The 18,133-nt window shown below is 45.6% G+C and overlaps 1 protein-coding gene across 3 annotated transcripts in view; it reads right to left on the bottom strand.

Annotated features, from left to right (window-relative positions):
• RTN3 (reticulon 3) overlaps positions 1-8,237 on the bottom strand; it is a 49,124-nt gene extending 40,887 nt beyond the window's left edge. Inside the window, exon 1 of one of the 3 annotated variants that reach the window (XM_020968214.2) lies at positions 7,796-8,237. In XM_020968214.2, coding sequence (XP_020823873.1) covers positions 7,796-7,943 — 148 coding nt within the window. In that variant the 5' untranslated portion in view covers positions 7,944-8,237. Of the gene's footprint in view, positions 1-7,304; positions 7,477-7,795 lie in introns of those variants that run through there. The other 2 variants (XM_020968215.2, XM_020968216.2) reach the window with 2 other exon arrangements.
• Positions 8,238-18,133: the final 9,896 nt, after the last annotated feature.

The raw sequence follows: 18,133 nt of genomic DNA, 5'->3' as shown, positions 1-18,133 counted from the left end.
AAAATAAAAAATCAGAACCAGAAAGCTGCTGCTCAGTCGTAAAAAAGTACTACAAACCTAAGGATAATATGCACCACTCTGGACTTCCTGAAGTTGCACTGCCATTATGACAAAATGTCTTTTGAGCCATAGAAATACTTTGAAAAAATTCAATGATGCAATTACACGCAAAGGCCAGTCTTATTTTATGTTTCTTTAAAAAAATATATATAAAAGCGATCCATCATGGAGTAGTCCACCTACAACTCAGAGCTGCTTTCATCCAAAGCTAAAGCAGTTTCCTGGCAACTGTTATGTCAATATGCACCACGTGAACTGAACCAGTAAACTAGATACCCAGTTGAATAATTTGTAATTAACCTTGCTAAAATACCAAATTACTTTGCTAGAGAACTAAATTATTTTGATTCTAAAGTGTGTATCATAGTACAGACCATTAAAAACAGCAACAAGTTGAACAAATAGAGGCTTGGCACATGACATATGTATAGTTGCTAATTTCTTCATAAAATCTTCTGATTTAAGTCTTTCCCCTTCTGCACTGGTCAGAATATAATACGCTCTAAAATCAAGACTACTCTATAGCAAAGTACATTTCTCCAAAGGAATTTCTTAATTTAAAAATGGAAACAATCCCACTTGCTCAACTTCCCCACCACCATCAAATCAATTCTTAAATAATAAGGGATGTTTATATTAGAGTTTGCAAAGTGCTTCACGTGCAACTTTGTGAGGCAGGTATTGGCAGTGAGGTGGTTCAGTGAATAGATAACTGGACTTGAGGTCAGGAAGCTGAGTTCAAATCCAGCCTCAGATCCTTCCTAACTGTGTGAACCTGGGCAAATCACTTAACCTCTGTCTGCCTCAGTTTGCTCATCTCTAAACTAGGAATAATAATAGTACTTACTGCCCAGGGTAGTCATGAGAATCAAATGAGATGATGTTTGTAAAGTATTTTGCAAACTTTAAAGCACTACATACAGGCTAGCTATTAGTTAAGTTTAATTATGCCCACCTGACAGAGGAAGAAACAAGCTCAGAGAGGTTACAACTTGCCCATAATCATATGGCTACTTAAGTGTGAGGGGCAGAATTTAAACTCAGGTTTTTCAAATCATCAGGTTACACTCCTTTACCTACATGTTTCAAATATACACACAGATGATTATTTTAATAAAGCTAATAGATGTTTTTTTCAAAGGCAAAATACACCTAATAAAACAAATGCTAATGACAATTCTGCTTTCCAAACTCCCCTTAAAATTCTAAAGATAACGGACAGTCCTCATGAACAATTTTTTAAAGCTCTTGGCAGGAAAATAAAGCATTTTTTGGAAGGGGAAATTTTTTTAACTTTTTTTTTTAATATTAACTATCTTTAAAGAGTACAACTTGGAATAAACTAGCCGCAATTAATTTCCTATCTACTAGGTTGCTTTTCAGAATGGCTGTTTTTTGTAAATTATACCTATAAATGAAAATTACATTGAAAGGACCTTGTGAAAGGGGAGATGGATAGGGGTAGAATGATCATGCCAGCAGAATCTACTCAAATAACATTACTTTGTATTTACTCTGAATATGACAGATTGGGGACTGTGATTTCATTAACATAAACAACTCCGGAGTGAAGAAAACCCCCATACCAATGCAGCCCAGCACCTTCTCTGCAATTTAGTCTTAGAGAGTTACCTAGAGAGCACAGAGAAGTTAGGTGACTTTGGGATGGTCACACAGCAAGTGTGTGAGGTGGTGTTCTTCCCAGATCATCCAGGCCAGCTCTCTATCTACTTCATCAGGTGGCCCCTGTATTTTGCAGCTACTTTGTACACACCTACATTCACTTGGTTTTCCCCCAGTAAAACATAAGCTACTTGAGGGCAGGAACTGTTTCCTTTTTTTGTTTGTATGTTCAGTACTGGCAAACAGGCACCACAATTCTTGTTGACTGGACTGTCTATCGTCTATAACCAACTTACCTGCTGTTTTCTCTACTACTGTCTCTATTGATGGGAGTTTCCATATTCAAGAACAATCACTATGTATGGTGGCTACACTCAGGGTGAAAATGCTGCAGGGAGTAAATGAGCGTCAATGACACCATGCCAACTCTATGAGAATACAGTTTCAGTCCCTCCTTTCTTCCTTTCTTCCCTTAACAAATCAGCTGAAAGTAGCGGGCTAAGATGTGGATAGAAAGGTCACCTGTTAGATAAGTGACTAATCTGGCTTATCAGCAAAAGGAAAAGACCCCTCCCCATCCCCCACACTTAAAGTAGAACCTCTGCTATCATCCACTTCTCTGCAATCACCCACTTCGGTTGTTATCCAATACAAAGGGCACAAAGTAATCAGACTTGCACTGCTGACCTTTATCCTTGTTCCCCATGGAACTTTTGCCACAATAAATTTTCACTGACTGTTTCATGGGTGTAATTCCTCATACGTCACATATTACTTCAAGTACCCAAAGATTTGTTGAAACAACTCTAATATTTCGATATTTAGGATGCAAATTTAAACATATTTAATTGGCCTGCTGAGAGTTCGAACATGCTACTTTCCAAAAGCCCACTCAAGGGGTACCAGTGGGAGTTACCACCAAAGAATTAAATCCAAATTGGAGAGGTTCTATCCAGGTACTGGTCAGTCAAGAAGCATTTGTTAATAAGCATTTACTATGTGCCAGGTATTCTGCTAAGCCCTGGTCATACAAAAAAGTGTTCCTGCCCTCATGAAGCTCACATTCTAATGGAGGAAACAACATGGAAACAACTCTGTAGATTCAAGACATACAGTGGAAATGTAAGCTAACACGGAGCTATAGGAAGAGAGGGAGAAGAGAGGCCAGGAACAGCGTCTAGCCTAAGGTGGGTTTTAAGCCGAGTCCTGAAGGAAGCCAGAGAAGCCTGGAGTCTGAGTACATTCAGGCACAAGAGACATCCACCCAAAAGACCTGGGTCAGGAGATGGAGGAACAGCAAGAAGGCCAGTGTGGCTGGATCACTGAGCAGACATTAAGGAATAAAGTATAAGAAGACTGGAGAGGTAGGAAGGGCCAGGCTATGAAACCTGAAAGCCAAATGCAGGTTCTGACACAGGATTCTATGATTCTAGTTTTGTTTTGTTTTAAAACTGTCCAAGATTTTTTTTTTAGAGGAAAATACCACAGAGTTTATTCTGGCACTTCATTTATATTCTTATATAAACTCCAGATTGTGCCAAGCTACAGAATTTCACCAGAAATTTCATACGATAGTATAAAATTAAGGAAACGTATTTCAATTTATATTAAACAGATCCTGAACCATATTTGGACTAGCAGAAGCAACTACTATGTAATATCCCAGGATTTCCTAGTCATTTAAAAAAGATGAGTACCTTCCCCTTCAATTCTGACATCTCCCCTGAAAGGCAGAAATCCGGGAAGTCCCCATTAACTCTGACCCCCTTCATCTGTTACATAACATCTTCCACTTTATACCATGCTTGCTGATCCTTTATCTCACTTGATCCTCAGAAGTCCATGAGGCAGCCAGAGGAGAAGACAACCTCGACCTACAAAAGAGGAAACTACAAGCACTGAGCTCACACAAGCTCTCCAGCCTAAGGTCACGTGAATACTAGTCTTGGTCCTACCTTAAGAACCTATCTCCTGCCTCATGCTACTAGGTTACATTAGTATTTGGTCATATAAAAATGCCAGAAAGGGAATCCAAGAAACAATTTTCCAGCTCTCCATCATATGATTCCTCGTTATATTCAAACTTTTAAAAATTCACAGAATCTCAAGGCTGGAAGACACTTCAGAGATCATCTCAATCTGCCGCTCCCATTTTACAGAACAGTAAAGAGTGCCTTAAGGGTCAACTTGCCTAAGGTCCTGCAGCCAGTAAGTGGAATAAATTTGGAACCCCAGTCAGAAAACTGTAAATCTAGACAAAGCTGATACCACCTTGCCAAAGCATTGGACAGACCAACCAAGACAGAAAACTGTTGACTGCATTATTCCACAAAGACTTTCTTGCCTTTAATTCTTGATTCCTGAAACCCAAGATTTCCTTGATGGAAGCTGACTGCATCACTCTTTAAAAGAAAGTTATGACAAGGTACAAACAAGTCTATCTAGACTTTTTTGGCTGGTATAACTTCCAGGAAAGTCACAAAAGTAATAACAAGGAACAGAAGCACAGAAAATGACATGGATTTAAGAAAAACACCTCTAAATAGCTTGGCATGATATTACTGCCTTAAGGATACTTACTATGACACATGCCTTAGACTTCACAAACTCATTAAAATTAGAACAAAAGGTACTTAAAATTAAGTCTGGGAATAACCAACTTCACCTTATTCTCATGCAAGCAGAAGGCTGATTGCTACCATTAGAGCTGTGGAAACCATTTTGCAACAAGGAAGCTTCAGTAACCACGTAGTGACTACATACTGGAGTATCTTCATATGCAGCTTTTGTATTAAGTGCAGAACCTAAAAATAGAGATGTTGCAGAAGACTCACAGAAACTGTACTGTGTAAAGGAGACATATGGGTTTTTCCACCTTGGCATTTAATAAAAAGTGCTGAAGACAAGTACAACAAAATCTTCATTTTCATCTTACATGTGAACAATGACAGTGCCTCTCTACCACCTAAGAGTCACCAACAAATATGTCATCCGGAAAATTAGTATATAATAGCTCAGTGCCATACACAGGAAGAAATATGCAGTTAAAAAAAAACGAGCTAGACAACTGTTGATTATTTGTATTACAAAAGGCTTCCAAGTAAGGTTCTTTTCTTTAAAAGTGGTTTTCTTCGTTCACATAGTTAATTAGATATCATTTATTGTAGTAAGAAAAGAAAAAAATTATCACATCAAATAAGAAATAGAGGGAACTTTAGAGATCATGCATAATAACAAGCCCTTTATTTTATAAATGAGAGAGCTGAGACTGACTTTTCCATAAATAAAGATATGAAAGTTTTAAAATTATAACATAAGGTAATACAAAAATATGAGAGCATTTACTAAAGTTTAATGTATGCACAATTTTTTGGGACCATACTCATTACTTATGGGGAATTTCATTTATAGTTACAAAGTGCGTTTACACGCAAATACATTTAGGATACATTCGTGTATATGTGCATATATACCCACACAATTAGTAGTATTAACTCTTGGAAAAAAATGTAGTAATGTTACATTTAACCATGTCATGAAAATGCAATGCAAACCTACCTTAAAGGACATATTATATGAAAAGATGGAAAAAAATTAGACTGAACACTGTGTAATTTTAGTGACCATGCTTAGGCCTGAAGAATGGATGAAAAATGTACCTCCTTCCCTTCCCTGCAGGGGAGGGGGACTATGGGCATGGAATATCGTGTGTATATATACTGTCAAGACTTAGCTGATATGCTAATTATTTTCAATGAGCTTTTTTCCCCCCCTTTATTCTTTGTTCTAAGGGGACAAGAGAAAGGTTCATTTGGAAATGAAGGTGGTGTAAAATCAAGACATTAATAAAAATTTTCTTAGAGAAAACCAGTCACACCACTCTGGGCAATGGATAATACAATAAATGAAAAAAACTGTGGCTAATGCAAATGACACCAAAAATAAAGATTCGAAGAAAATATCAGCTGTGTCACTAGACATTTTGACTCGGGCTGTACTCTGCTTTACTATGTAACAAAATCATTTCAACATGTCCCTGTTAATAAAGATGGACAGCTTTTTCAAAGACAGACAGCAACAGCAGGAAGTAACTCTGAAATGATTTCATAATTTCTACAAAAATTGCAAATTTTAGAATTAAATTTTAGTGCTTCCTCTAGCTAATATTTCCATCACCATATGGCACAAAGGTTTCATTCCAAGAACTATGGTCTAGGGTCAGAGGTGTCAAACACAGAAGAGTGACTCCCAAACCAGTTTAAAATATAATTGGTAAATATTTAACAAAATAAATAAAAGTATACTAAAACATAGATTAACAACATATTTTAAAACAAAGGGACTGGCAAAGATCCTTATGTACGGATTAGTGGCCCTCTCTTTCTCTTTGAGTTTGACACCACTGGTCTAAATCACGACATTGAAATTAAATGGTATGCATACATTAGAAAACAAAGAAACTGAACGAGGCAGATAATACCCAAAACTCCAAGTTGCTAAGGGTTCGAAATAATGCCCCTCCCATAGACCAAATTGCTTAGTAATAGAACTGCCTTTCCTTTAGAATCTGGAAGGGACAGAAAAATATGGAAAACCAATTGTTTAACGTTAGCTCAGGGGTTCCAAATCTGCTGCCTCATTCCTTAGGAGCCTAGCTACACCAAGCTTCCCATGAAATAAGCTGCTTCTACTTAAATAATCATAAGCACACTGGGAAACCCAATATGACATGAAAGCCACCGAACAGGTGGAAACTACCGTACTCGATATACTAAGAATGCATACCTACTGCTAACCTCAACAATAATGATTGGTGGAGCCCAGCCCCCAAACCTAAGCCACAGATATAAGGAAGAAATTAAAACTAAATTCTTGAAACAAATTCTGGATAGAAAATAAATCCAAGATTACGAGCCCTTTTCAGCAAACGGGTTGTTTTCCAAGGCTCAGTCCCCTTTAAGAACCGTCACCTGCCCATTGGCCTTTTTTTCCTCTGAGAAGGCATCTGCACTGCAGATCTCCGCAAGAGGGGCGCTTGCCAGCCAGCTCCCACCAACCAGCAGACCGTACACAATGGAACGACAGCGGTGGGCTCGGCAGCTCCCCCCTCCGCGCCGTTCCCAGAGGGAGGACGAGGGGCTCGGGACCGCTCCCGCTTTGTTTCATTTGTCCATGCTGGCCCTGGTCACCTTCCCTCCCAGGACTCTGACGCTCACGAACAGCTAAATGCAAAGCGGCCCCCCACCCGGTCCCTTCTCCCCAAAACGGGGGCGTGCGTGCGTGGGAACGCCTAGGGAGCGACAGGCGCCCCGTGCCTTCGAGGGGAGGCTGCGGATGGACCAGGGGGCAGAGTCCTCGCTCTAGGAGCAGTCACGAAGCCGGGCCCCAAAGGGACAAGAGCGACCCTGCCCCGGTCGGCGTCCCCCCTGCGCCACCGAAACGCACAGACGGGGCTGCCCCCCGCCCCGATGCCACTCGGCAACCTGAAGGCCAGCCCTCCCCCACCACCCTCGCCGTTTCCCAGGGTCCCCAGCGCACAGTAGGCGCTGAACCAGAGCTAGCAGACGGACCTCCTAGCCCCGGCTGGGCGTGGACCCCTCCTCGTCCATTCTCTAGCTCACCTGTGCCCCTCATCCCGGAGACCTGGAACCGAGGCAAAGGAGGGCTGGGGCTTTTCCAAGCTCTGCCCACCCTCGGGGACGGCTGCCCAGCCCCCACGGCAGGGCCACCCTCCCCGCCCTTGCTCTTCGGCGTGACGCCCCCACCCCAGTGCCTTCCGCCCTCAGCACCCACGCTGCGCTACGGGGAAGGGGGCGCTTACAGTGGGGGCGGAGTGTCGGCCCCCCCTCCACGTTTTCTCCCTCCTGTCTTCCCCTCCCCCTGCCCGTGTTTTCCCACGGCCCCACCCCAGGGCCCCGGCTCCACCCCTACCCCCCCACGCTCGAGGCAGAGTCACCGGCTCGGCTGGGGGTTACCACCTGCGGCTCCCTCCCCGAGACCCGGCCAGGGTCACCCCCAGCCCCGGGGCCCGACCTCGCCCCCTCCCCCCCGCCCCCCCCGCAGGGACGCCCCTCCCCCTCCGCCGCTTCTCGCCTCCCCTCCCCCTCCTCACCCGCACAGGACGAGACGCAGCTCTTGCCCCCCAGGCCTGGGCAGGTCCCGGGGCTTCCCCCGCCGCCCGCCGCGGCCCCGGCGGCATCAGCCCCGGACGACGACGACGAGATAGACGGGGACTGGGTGGCCGCCGACGGCTCCGCCATGGCCTCGCCAACGGGAGGCGGGAAGGGCAGAGGCGAGGCGAGAAGACGAGGACTGGGACGACCGCGAGGCGAGCAGAGGCTCCGGCTCCGAGGGCGGACGGCGAGCGACTGAGCCACCGACTGACTGACTGACTGACTGACTGACGGGCGGCCGGGCTCAGGAGGAGAGGGGGAGGGGCGCAGAGCTCGGGCGCGCGCCGAAGAGGATGCGCAGGCGCACTGCGGCCCCGAGCCCGGCGGGAGGCAGTGGGCGGTGGCCGCGCCGAGCCCGCAGCGGAGCCAGTGCGCAGGCGCGGGAACCCCTCCCGTCTCTCTCCCCCCCGCGCGTTCGCGCGCTACCGCAGCCCCCCCCACCCTCCCGCGGAGCGAGCGAGGAGCTAGAGGCGGTGCCTGCTCTGGAGCCCCGCCCCCAGGCGCAGTCCCGACTCTTGGGAGCACGTGGCTGGAGGAGCGTCCACGCCGCGTCCGTCTGTCCGGCTGAATCACCGTGCATGCATTTGATGGATATCCAGCGGTTACTTCTCGGGGAGCGTGTCCTGTGCGGGCACCCCACCCCAAGAACGCCTCGCGGGTGCAGGCCGTGCTCGGCCTGCTGACCCTGCTGCTGGTCACTGCTGCTTCTGGCAGCCTGCCATTCCCCCCTCCTCACCTGCCCCCCAAGCAATTCCCTCCCTGGGTTGGGCGGGGAGCAACAGGCTGTCCATTAGTGTGATGCGCTAGATTGAGTAATTGACATTCTCACCTGCTAAAGGTACCGGGGCCAGGGGATTATTAAGGCTGCTTTGAGGGGTGGCGGGTTCATTGACTCAGGGGACCCCCCCCCTTACGTATGTGAAGTGCTTTGCAAACCTTGGAGGCCGAGCTGAGTGTTGGCTGTTAGTGTCATCATCGAGGGCCTTGGTCTGGACATGAAAGGACAACATGAAAAACTTGTAAGTTGCAGGAGTGAGACCCAGACCATGAATCCATCTCAACCCAGGCCTTTTCCTGCTCTTCTTCCCCAAGCAAGAAGAGAATCTATTGCTAGGAATAAAGCCGGAGGAGCCAGATTTGGGGCTGAAAGGGAGCTCAGGCGGTCAGCAGAGAAAATGGAAAGCGGCTTTCCCAATTCACACAGGGTACTGATGAGGACACCTTGAATGGAATGCTCTGGAGGAATGGGGTCAGTTACTCTGAAGAGACGGACCCAGCAGAGCAGCTGCCGACTGGCAGCTGGTGTAGGGTATGATAGAGGGTGAGGCAGATGGTCACAAACAAAAAGAATGGTCACAGACTGTATACAATGGATTTTAGGGACATGCCAAAGGGAGCCTTGCCTAGGAAACATTTCGGCAGGCTAGCAGAGGGGTCCCAAAGTGGAATGGGTTGTGTATGTGTGTGTATGTTTTGGGGGATGTGAGAGAGATGTCCCTTCGCTAGAAGCGTTTGAGCGAAATCTGGTTGACTACTTGTCCTTATTTTTTGCCTTTTTTTTTTTTGGTGAGGTGATGGGGTTAAGTGACTTGCCCAGGGCCACACAGCTAGTAAGTGTCATGTGTCTGAGAATGGATTTGAACTCAGGTCCTCCTGACTTCGAGGCCAGAGCTTTATGCACTGTCCATATATTTTGGTTCAGGTAGAACTAGGAAGGGGTCCCTGCCATCTCTTTGAGCTCTGATGTCTTATGATTCATCCCTCTATCAAATACTGTCTTTGGGGCTGGCACGCCTGCTCATGGGTCCATGTGTCCCAGCCTAGGGTCTGGCCTCAGACCCATAGGGTTCAAATGTTCAGAAAATCACAGTTTCCTTTAACAGGCAGCCCCTGCCTACCCTGGGGTCCTGAAACATCAGCTGGTGAAATTTGTTTCTGCTGAGATTGATCAGTAACAGCATTGCAGTCATAGCCGCAGCCACAGACTGGCTGCCAGCTCGGGGAGGAGGGTGAGCTAATCAGCCAGGCGCAGGGGGGAAGAGAGATTAGACCAATAGAAGGAGCCTTCGGGAGCTGGCTGCCCTTGACAGCAGCATCTGAGGTCAAAGAAAACCAGACAAGGGAAGGCGGCGGTGGCTGCAGCAAAGGGAGGAACAAAAGAGAGCGCTTGGGCCAGGCCTGCAGGGAGCATCTTCCCCAGGGAGCAGAAGCCATGTTGAGACAGCTACAGCCCTTGAAATGACCCAGGGCAGCGCCGGCTTCGCTGGCCATTGTGCGCAAGGCCTGATGTCATCCATTCAAATAAATGCGTAACTTGTAACTTGTAGCAGCCTGACAGGGGGGGCGGGAGAAAGAAAGACAATTCTGGCAGCTCGGACAATGAGCGGCAGGCAGCTGGAACCTGACTTCCAGGGCCAGCCAGCACGCTCAAGGCGGGCAGAAAGGGCTGACTTCCAGGCTGTTGGAACACTGGACTTGGGTTTAGACCCACCTAGGAAGCCTAACCAGTCATGTAACTCTGGGCAAGTCATTAGGCTTTCTGAGCATCAGTTTTCCCCATCTGTAAAATGGGGATAATAGCACCTGTGTGTACACCTCACAGCATTTTTGAGACGCTCTAGTTCAGCAATAAATGTCAAGGACGTGGTAAACCTTAAAGCTCTCTAGACAGATCGGTTATTGCTGCTATTATTCTTGTATACCCTAGGGTCACAAGTAAGGGGCCAAGAAACTAACTTTTTAAAAATATTTTTAATGGATTTTTATTTATTTCATTAACTATTTCCCTTTTATATTCTTAACATAAATTCTTTAAAGCTTTGAGTTCCAAATTCTTTTTTTCTCTTGCTCTTCCCCCACCCCTTGAGAAGGCAAACAATATGATAGCAATTATACATACAACACATATTTCCACGTTAGCCATGTTGCGAAAGAAAACACACACACACACACACACACACACACACACACACACACAAAACCAAAAAAGGAAAGAAAGTGAAACTATGCTTTAATCTGTACTTAGAGTTCATCAGTTCTGTCTCTGGAGGTGGACAGCACTTTTCATCATGGGTCTTGGATTATCTTGGATCATCATAGCAAAATTGCTGTGACTGTGTAAGATGATTTGGTTCTGCTCACTTCATGTTGCATCAGTTCATAAAAGTCTTCCTAGGGTTTTTCTGAAACCACCCCTTTCGTCGTTTCATGTAACACATTAGTACTCCGATCACAATCATATCACAACTTGTTCAACCGTTTGCCAGTTGATGGGCATTCCCTTAATTTCCAGTCCTTTGCCACCACAAAAAGAGTTGCTGTAAATATTTTTGTACATAGAGATCCTTTTCTTTTTTCTCTGATCTCTTTGGGATACAGACCTAATAGTGGTATTGCTGGGTCAAAGGGTATATGTCGTTTGATAGCCCTTTGGCCTTGCTTCCAGGTTGTTCTCCAGAAAGGTTAGACCAGTTCACCACTCCACCAGTAGTTAATTGATGTACTTATTTTCCCTCATCCAACGTTTGTCATTTCTTAATGGTATGAGCTGGGTACCTCAGAATTGTTTTAATTTGCATTTCTCTAATCAAAAGGAATTTAGAATATTTTATATGACTATTGATAGCTTTGATTTCTCCTTCTGAAAGCTGCCTGTTCATATTCTTTGACTTTATCAATTGGGGAATGGCTCTTATTTTTATAAATTTGACTTAGTTCCTTATATATTTGACTAATGAGGCCTTTATTAGAGAAACTTGCTGTAAAAATTTTTCCCCCAGTTTCCTGCATTGCTCCTAATTTTGGCTTCATTAATTTTGTTGTGCAAAAAGTTTTTAACGTCGTGTAATCAAAGTTATCCACCTTACTTCCCACTTTCCTTTCTATCTCTGGTTTGTTCATAAACTCTTCCCTTATCTATAGCTCTGACAGGTAACTTTTTCCATACTCCCCTAATTATGAAATCATCCTTCATGTTGAAATCATTTATCCACTTTGATCTTATTTTGGCATGTGGCCTGAGATGTTAGTCTATGCCTAGTTTTAGCCAAACTGCTTTCCAGCTTTCCCAGTAATTTTTTCAAGCAGTGAGATCTTGCCCCAAGAACTTGGTTCTTCTTTGGATTTATCAAACACTGGATTACTATAGTTATTTACTACTATATGACACGTGGATCTGTTATATGCTACTATATAATGTGAATCTGTTCCACTAATCCACCACTGTATTTTTAGCCAGTACCAGATAGTTTTCATTATTATACTTTGTAATATAGTTTGAGATCTGGTATTGCTAGGTAGTGAAATGCTAACTTTTTAAAGGATTAAAGACAAATAAGTTGTCTGTGATCTTTATGGACCACCAGGGAATTTCCTTTTTTTTTTTTTGTTCTTTTAACTAATATGTATTAAAGCCCCTCACGTGTGATGAAGGGCTGCCCTAAAGGCTATGAGAATGCTCAGGAAGCAGAATATGGTTACTGTCCTCACAGCAATAAAAGAATAAAAAGAGAGTTGATTAGGAGAGTTCTTCCGTCCCTTCCCTGCCCCCCACCCCAAATACACACATGAATTTAATGAGCATGTCCTTTCCCTATGGAAAATGTTCAGTCAAGTCCAAATAGAAGTTCCAGGAGGAATTGGTCAATTGTAGGGGAGTGCTGGCAGGACAGGAGGGAACTTCCCAGAGTGGGGGCAAAGGCTTCTGGGGACTGGTGGAGCCAAGAGAGGAGTGGTCAGGGAACAAGGACAACTCCAGATTGGTTTTCAATGGTGGGTGCTGCCCCTAAGATGACTGGGTGGCTGGGACTCTTGGGAGTTGAGTCAGCCAGTATTTGTTGTTCACTCAGTGTGAGGCACTGTGCAGAGTACACTGAGGATACAAAAAATAGCAAAAAGAAAGACAATCCCTGCCCTCGGGGAGCTTCCATTGCAGTGGGAGAAGACACATACAAGGCATGTGAAGAGCTCGGAGTGGGTGGGGAAGCATGGTGGCTAAGTGCAAAGGATGGCCTTTCTGAGTTCTTCCTCAAGATGGAAGTTCTGAGGGGCAGCTAGGTGGCAGCCCTGGAGTCAGGAGGACCTGAGTTCAAATCCGGCCTCAGACATATAACACTCACTAGCTGTGTGACTCTGGGCAGTTCACTTAACCCCACTGCCTAGCCAAAAAAAGAAAAAAGGAACTTATGAGAACTCACCAATGGGAGAAGGGCACCTCTTCTGGACGGAGCCATCATTCTGCACTAATCATCTGAGCTTAGGGCCCAGATGGGGCAGCCTTTCCTCGCTACAGTCTCTTCCCACTTACCCCTGTAATGACTGGCTTGGACCCAAGGCATCTGGGAGTTACATCCAATTTCCTATGGCTCTCTTATAAGAGTAGGCATTCTGTGTGTGTGTGTGTGTGTGTGTGTGTGTGTGTGTGTGTGTGTGGCAGTTGGGTTTCAGTGACTTGCCCAGAGTCACACAGCTAGCGAGTGTTATGTGTCTGAGGCCGGATTTGAACTCAGGTCCTTGTGACTCCAGGACCGGTACTCTATCCACTGTGCTACCTTGCTGCCCCTAAGAGTGGGCATTCTCTACCCAAGAGATGGCAGCGTGGGGGGGGGGCAGTGGTGGAGGATGGAGTTTTTGTAGAACATTGTAGAAATTGAGATGAATTTGCCCATGTGTCCCAAGAGGGGAGTTCACGAACAATCTCCCTTCTAAGTATAGGAGGAAGTAATTTCCTAGGTCAAACCTAGTCTTCTGGCTAAGGGGACAGATGTCTTGAGCATCCTTGGGGGTTTCTTTGAAAGTGACACCATGTTTGCGAATTTCCAGATCTGACTTTTTATCAACCAAGCAATCCATTGACAAGCATCTGCTGAGTACCTGCTCTGGGCTAAAGAGAGAAGGGCACTTGCTGAGCAGTAGACGTTTGGAGAACAGTGAAGGACTAAGGCCAGAAGATAGGGGAGCAGAAGACCTGTACTTTACTCCCTGATATTGCCATGATTTCAATAGTGCAGGTCTAATAGGAAAGGAATTCCCTGTCTAGCTGGATGTAAGCCACAAGGCCCACTCCTAGTCTGAGAAGTAAAGGGAAGGACCAATAGGGAGAGATTCACCAGAAGGTTGGTGCAGCCCCACTGGCAGCTTTGTGTTCAAATCCTTCTGGAGGAAACTACTGTTTGTGAATGCTTTGCATGTTTTCTGTATCTACGTAGGGGCTCCTGTGAGTTATGTCTTCTGCATTTTCTGTGAGGGAAAAAAGATTGTCCTATCCTCAAGATGCCTTTGTTACCTCCAGGGCTTATGTAGGAGGTAAGGGTTATGCCCCTCCCTTTTACCCACATCTCTGAAATTTTAGACATTCATTTCTAGCTTCAGAGAACCTCTGCTGGGCCCACAAGGGCTGGAACACTTCAGCCTATTCCAGGGGTGGGGAACCTGAGGCCTCGAGGCCACATATGGCTTTCTAGGTTCTCGGGTGTGGCCTTTTGACAGAGTCCAAGCTGTACAGAATAAATCCTTTTATGAAGGGGATCTGTTCTGTGAAGTTTGGATTCAGTGAAAGGGCCGCACTTGAGGACCTAGAGGACCATGTGTGACCTCAAGGCCACAGGATCCCCACCCCTGATTCTATACCCTGTTCTATACCCTGTCATGACTTTTGCATTGGGGAAGGCTGCCTCTAATTTGGGGGCTTAGGACCCCCTTTCTCACACGTTTTGCTTTTCTACCTAGTTACATAACACCCCAGTGCCAGGTGTGGGCCAATCCTCTTTTTGGTGGCCTCCCTCTGTTTTGCAGAAGCTTCTTCTGCCAACAGCTAGCTCCCTCTTCCAGACCCTTCAAATTGACAAGGTCATCTCCAACCCCAGATACTTCCACCTTTGTATGAGTCCCCTAAAACCAGGAAAACACAAACACCAAAAGGGAAAAAGGCAGACAGAGGCTATGGTAGAAACTCTTGTAGTTGACATCCCCTTACACTAGCTGTTCCATGGGCAAGGGCACCATAATGCCAACCAGAGAAAGACCTGCCCTCCCCCTCAGTCACGTAGTACCACCTGGTAAGTGTTATCCAAAAGAGAACCGGCCTGAACAGTCTCTGCTTTTGACTGCCACGGTCCCCTGTTGGCCTCTCATGTTTTAGTGGAATGACTAAGAGACCACTCAGTTTACCACATCAGATTAAAACGAGAAGTCCTTTCAGGGCTCAGCCGTCAGATGGCCAGAAGTAGCCAGGAAGTATTTCATCCCTCCCAGACCCAAGTGATGACTCATCCTGTCCTTGGAAGCCACTAAAGTTTCTAGAAGACCTCTGAGTGTATGCTACCAGAGATGGTCAGAAGAGGCCAGGAGGAAGCAGAGCTGTGGATTTGAACCTAGGTCCTCAGATTCCAAATCTCTCATTCTTGTGATTACATCAACAGTGACCACAACACATTCCATTTCTAGCTCCCACTAGAAGGCTGTTCAGTTGGTTTCTGTTTTGGGGACTTAAGTGGGCAGACTATCTCACGTGAGCTGAGAACAATTCTGTTCTGCAAAGCCTTTGCAGGGCTTTGCACGTCTGGAAGGCCTTCCCTCCCCATCTTTGCCTCTTAGGAGCCTTTGTGTCTTTCAGACCACCACCTTTCCTGACCCAGTGGGGGATTAGTGCCTTCCCCCAAAGTAATGATGTATTTAATCTGTATCTTTTTTGTGTGCATTCTTACACACACACACACATACATGTGTCATCTCCCCCATTAGCATGTATGTTCCTTGAAGGCATCTTTGTCATCCCATCCCATAGCACAATGTCTGGCACACAGTAGGAGCTTAATTGATTGAGTGATTAGAGGATTTATGTGATATGTTATGGCATTCATTCAAGAAACATTCCTAACACCTACCAATAAGTATCTCCTTTGGCCCCCACGAAAAGAGTCTCTGTAATGTTCTTGTACACATGGGTCCTTTTCCTCTTTATTTGACCTCTGTGTGGTATAGACCTAGCAGTGGTATAATTGGGTTATGCACAGTTCAGCGACTTTGGGGGTTTTGTCCCAGATCGCTGTCCATGGTCTGGTTCCCAGCCTCCTGAATGGTGTCCTAGGGTGTGCCTGTTTTTTCCCCAGTCCCTTCAACATCTATCCTTTCCCTTTTTTTGAGCACCCTCATTATATGGAGGAGGTAACTGAGTCTCAGAAAGGTTTAGTGACATGTGCACAGTCTCAGGCCCCTCCTGCCTGCTTGTTTATCTTTCGGGCAAGTTCCTTGTCTCCAGACCTCTGTAAAATGAATTGACTTCAATTTCATTGAATTCAGCAAGCGCTTAATAAATACTCTGTGCTGAGAACTAGGGACCCAAAGACAAAACATCCTTGAAAAGGCTTGTATTCTACTGGGGGAGGAGAATTCCATGTCTGCCTGCACAAGGGATCCCATTCCAACCCACTTCCTCCAATAGATTATCTCCTCTGTTATCCATGCTGTCTCACTTATTTTCAATCTCTCTCTGTCCACTGACCCTCTCCCCATTCAGTAAACTCCAGTGGCTCCCTATTACCTCCAGGATCAAATATAAGTCCCTCTGTTGGGCCTTCAAAGCCTTGTAAAACCTGGATCCCTCCAACTTTTCTAGTCTTCTTACACTGTATTCCTTCTATACTCTGTGAACCTCCCTGTTGTTCTTCACGTAATGCTCCATCTCCAGCCTCCAGGCATTAGCGCTGGCTGTGCCCCAAACCTGAAATGCTCTCCGTTCCTCATGTCTGCCTCCTGCCCTCTTTCAAGCCCAGCTGAAGTCCTCTGTTCTATGGGAAGCCTATCCTGATTTATCTTAATGCCAGTGCCTTCGCTCCGGTGCGTACTGCCAGTTTTTCCTGCCTGTGTCTTGTTCTTACCTAGTTTTTATGTCATCTCCCCCTTTAGGCCGTGCGCTTCCAGAAAGCCTTTCGTTGCATTCCAACACTCAGCACAGTGCCTGGCACACAGCAGGCACCTAATAAATATTTATTGACTTGCAGATAAGTGCATACAAAGTGATGTTAATGCTTGTGTTGGAGACAATCCTGATGATTGAAAAGGGCAGCAGAAAAGGTGACTTTGACCGGCATATTGAAAGGAACAAGGGTTTCCAAGGGGGAAAGGTAAGAAGGAAAAACATGCCAGGCAAAGTACAGTACCAGTGGTCAAGGGGCTGCTGGGAAATGTTTAAGCACCAGCTCTGGGTGGAGACAAAGGGCTCCAGAAACACTTAGAAGCTTAATGGGCCTCATTAACATTTTCTCCTTTGCTTTCTTAAGTCTAGAGACAATCTGCAAAACAGTGAATCAGGCCCTGATTTGTATCTGCCTGAATTCTGAGGTGCAAATGCTCACAATGACTTTAACAATCTCTGGCTCATGAAATCAGGAGGACTTGAGTTCAAATCCAGACTCAGACCAAACACTTGACACTTACTAGCCGTGTGACCCTGGGCAAGTCACTTAACCCCAATTGCCTAAAAAGAAAAAAAAATACATAAAATCAAAAAACGATCTCTGGCTCTGGCTCACCCCTGAGTACAGCCTTTGCAAAGTCACTGAGATGGGATGTGAATGTGTGTGTGAGTCTGACTGGGGTTGGGGTGTGAGGAGGAGTTGAGAATAGTAAATAGGCTTCAAAGTCCCATCCAGCTTTCAACCTTGTAATTCAATGACCCCTGCTGCCTACTTAAATGACTTGTTCAGTCCTGTCTAACTCTCTGTGACCCTATTTGGGTTTTTCTTGGCAGAGACACTGGAGTACTTTGCCATTTCCTTCTCCAGCTCATTTTACATGTGAGGAAACTGAGGCAAACTGGGTGACATGACTTGCCCCAGGGTCACAGAGACAGTAAATGTCTGAGGCTAGATTTGAACTCAGGAAGATGAGTCTTCCTGCTCCAGGCTCTCTGTCCACTGCACTACCCAGCTGTCCCTTACTTAAATGCCTACCTCCATTTAATTTTTTGCTGTAGGATTTCCCATAGTTTCATTCACTTATTAGTTCAACAAATATCTTTTGAATGTCTAATATGTGCAAAGCACACCACTCCAGTCTCCTTCCTAAGCCAGTCTCAATTTAAAAGGGCTGATATTGGACATGTTCCCCGCCTTGGATTTAAGCCAACAAATGTTCTCTGTTCCCATTCTTTTCATTTTATGGTGGAGAAGGAAGTTAACCAGTGCCCAAGGAGACCTACTTGTAAGGGCGGGGGCTTAGAGTCTATGACTCCCCGATTCCCAGGCTATTGCTAAATACTGACCTGGCCGGTGGCCAGG

This window comes from Phascolarctos cinereus, unplaced genomic scaffold (genome assembly GCF_003287225.1).
Source record: "Phascolarctos cinereus isolate Bilbo 61053 unplaced genomic scaffold, phaCin_HiC Scaffold_9;HRSCAF=440, whole genome shotgun sequence".
In the NCBI taxonomy this organism is placed as follows: Eukaryota; Metazoa; Chordata; class Mammalia; order Diprotodontia; family Phascolarctidae; genus Phascolarctos; species Phascolarctos cinereus.
The sequence above is the reverse complement of the archived record's forward strand: the minus strand, read 5'-3'. Positions and strand labels throughout refer to the sequence as shown.